Source organism: Gavialis gangeticus, unplaced genomic scaffold, assembly GCF_001723915.1.
Source record: "Gavialis gangeticus isolate Ggan-Ray unplaced genomic scaffold, GavGan_comp1, whole genome shotgun sequence".
NCBI classification, from domain to species: domain Eukaryota; kingdom Metazoa; phylum Chordata; order Crocodylia; family Gavialidae; genus Gavialis; species Gavialis gangeticus.
Window position 1 is genome coordinate 45,396,588 of NW_017728996.1, and position 2,307 is coordinate 45,398,894.

General features: G+C 42.4%; 1 protein-coding gene across 3 annotated transcripts in view; it reads left to right on the forward strand.

Annotated features, from left to right (window-relative positions):
- TMEM266 (transmembrane protein 266) overlaps positions 1-2,307 on the forward strand; it is a 254,377-nt gene that overhangs the window by 173,997 nt on the left and 78,073 nt on the right. For all 3 annotated transcript variants that reach the window (XM_019504414.1, XM_019504412.1, XM_019504413.1), the window contains one exon: positions 1,424-1,497. In XM_019504414.1, coding sequence (XP_019359959.1) covers positions 1,424-1,497 — 74 coding nt within the window. The remainder of the gene's footprint in view (positions 1-1,423; positions 1,498-2,307) is intronic.

The window sequence follows — 2,307 nt, forward strand, 5'->3', positions numbered from 1 at the left end:
TCCGACCCTAGAAACTATGAAACTATGAAACTAAGTCCAGCTTGTGGCATCCTGCACGATCCTGTTGCTGGTCTCCTCTGGCGTCTGCTTGGCCTGGTGGCTGATGGGTGTCCCCAGGTGGCAGTAGGCCTCGCCGTTGTGCAGGTGCTTCATCGCCTGGCCCTGGATCGTGAGAGTGGAGTCCAGGACGTGGCTTTTCTACTTGCCGTCAATGTGCAGGGAGGTGCACTTGGCAACGTTGAAGCGCAGGCCCATCCACCTGGCCGCCTCGGACGTCACGTCCAACATCTGCTGCAGCTGGGTGGCATCAGGGGCGAGGAGGATGAGGTCGTCGGCATAGGCCAGGATGCTCAACTTCTGGCTGTACAGTTCGAGCCCGCCGGGGCCGCCTGCCATGGCTCGAAGGAGCAGTTCCATGGCCAGGTTAAAGATGATGGAGCTGAGGGGGCAGCCCTGCCTCACCGCTGACCAGATGAGGATCTTCACAGTCTCTCCGTCGGTGGCGCAGACGGTTGTGGTGCATCCATGGTAGAGCTCTCGCATCAGGTCGATGACGCCGTCCAGTAAGCCCAGCTCATGGAGGGTGCCGAAGATGTGGCGGTGTACTACAGCATAAGAAAGTCTTGCTTCAAGTACAGTATGTTATATCTTTGCTTCTACACTAGGGGGCAGCTGGAGGCCTGACTGTCAAGAGGCTGCTATTAGAATAGTAGCCCTGTTTTTAAAGCAGTCTGCTGAAATTCTCAGCACTTTTTCTGCAAGAAACTCATTCATGTCAATTCCTAAACACCTGTTATCACAGCTGAGGGCAACTCTTTTGGTGCTACTCCTCAAAGTCCTCCTTAAAGGAGGACTTTTCCCCTCCTTTTAGTCCATTTTAATTGTTAAAATGGCATGCTTCATTTGGTGCTCTTTGCATCTGTTCCTGGGGCTTGATACTTATCCTGCAGAAACTTCCAAGCACACAGAGCTCTTGACATCCAGGCAATGGACAGAAATTACACATAAACCGATATAATTGCTGTACAGTAACCCTTCTGTGGTTGTGATTCAAATTTAAAGAGAGAAAACCATGATGTCCTCTCTTCCTGGAGATTCTCAGTTAATGAACCTTTTAGTGCTGTTGGTGATCATTGCATAGGAGCAGTGAATGATATAGCTTATTTAAAATGAGTAAGCAACTCAAGCCTTTGGATAAAAACTTCCAGTCATTGCTGACTGGAGCTGCTTTGAGTGAGCATCCTAAAAGGGATAAAGGGCCATAACATCTTGTCCCCTTTGTTACATTTCTGTTGTGTTTCCCACAGAATGCTTCTCTTTGTTGTTGTAAGTTGTGATGATATAAATTGTCATTCAGTATTTAAAAAGTACAAGTTACTGCCTGCTACTAAAATGATGCTTCATTATATTGTGTTAATTGCAGTTTCAAATGCATCCCAGTTTGCAGGAATTATTCACTGGATCAGCCTAGTCATCCTGTCCGTGTTCTTTTCAGAGGTATGTATAATGCAAAGGTTTGAACAACAACATGAAACAATTTATTTGGATATATGGCCCAGCACTGCTTCCATTGAAGTCAATGAGAGTTTTGATACTGACTACAAATCAACATTTGCTGTAAAGTTCTTATTTCTGCTGACACTGCCTGTCTTCACTGGAGTTAAGTAGAAATGACCACAAAAATGAGAGAATGTTACCCTACGAAACAAAATAGGAAAGTTGGGAAAAAGAATAATTATATCTTTATCATCTCGAATGAAGAACAGGATAGTTCTGAATTTCTTACTTGAGAAAGACTCTTATTGGGCTCAGTGGGCACTTTGCTGAATGGATAAGAATCTAATCATATACTGTTACAATTTACTCAGGTAGTTCTCTGGTTTTCCTAGGTAGTTTCCTTTCATCCGTACTGTTGCTATGTAGAAAAAGTAATTACATGTAGTAAAATACTTAGTAAGAAAATGAACTCATGGTGAATTTATATGCAAGTGTATATTCATACCCTAATTAAATATGTTAATGGAGAAAGCTTATATTCATAATGCAGCAAAATGGCCAAATTGAAATAATTTGTTCCAGTATGTACATTTATTCCAAAAATACAATATGTGTTGAAATACAGTATTTAGAACATATCTGAAGTGGCTCCCAAAAGTCCATTTAGATTATTTTTCCAGTCTATTTTTTGAAGTGTGTTACAAAAACAATTTTACATGATTGCACATTTCAAATTCCTCCAACATCCATGTCAGAAGATGCCCCAGAGTATCTATATATCTGAAGAAATATAACTAACTAATAAAGCAG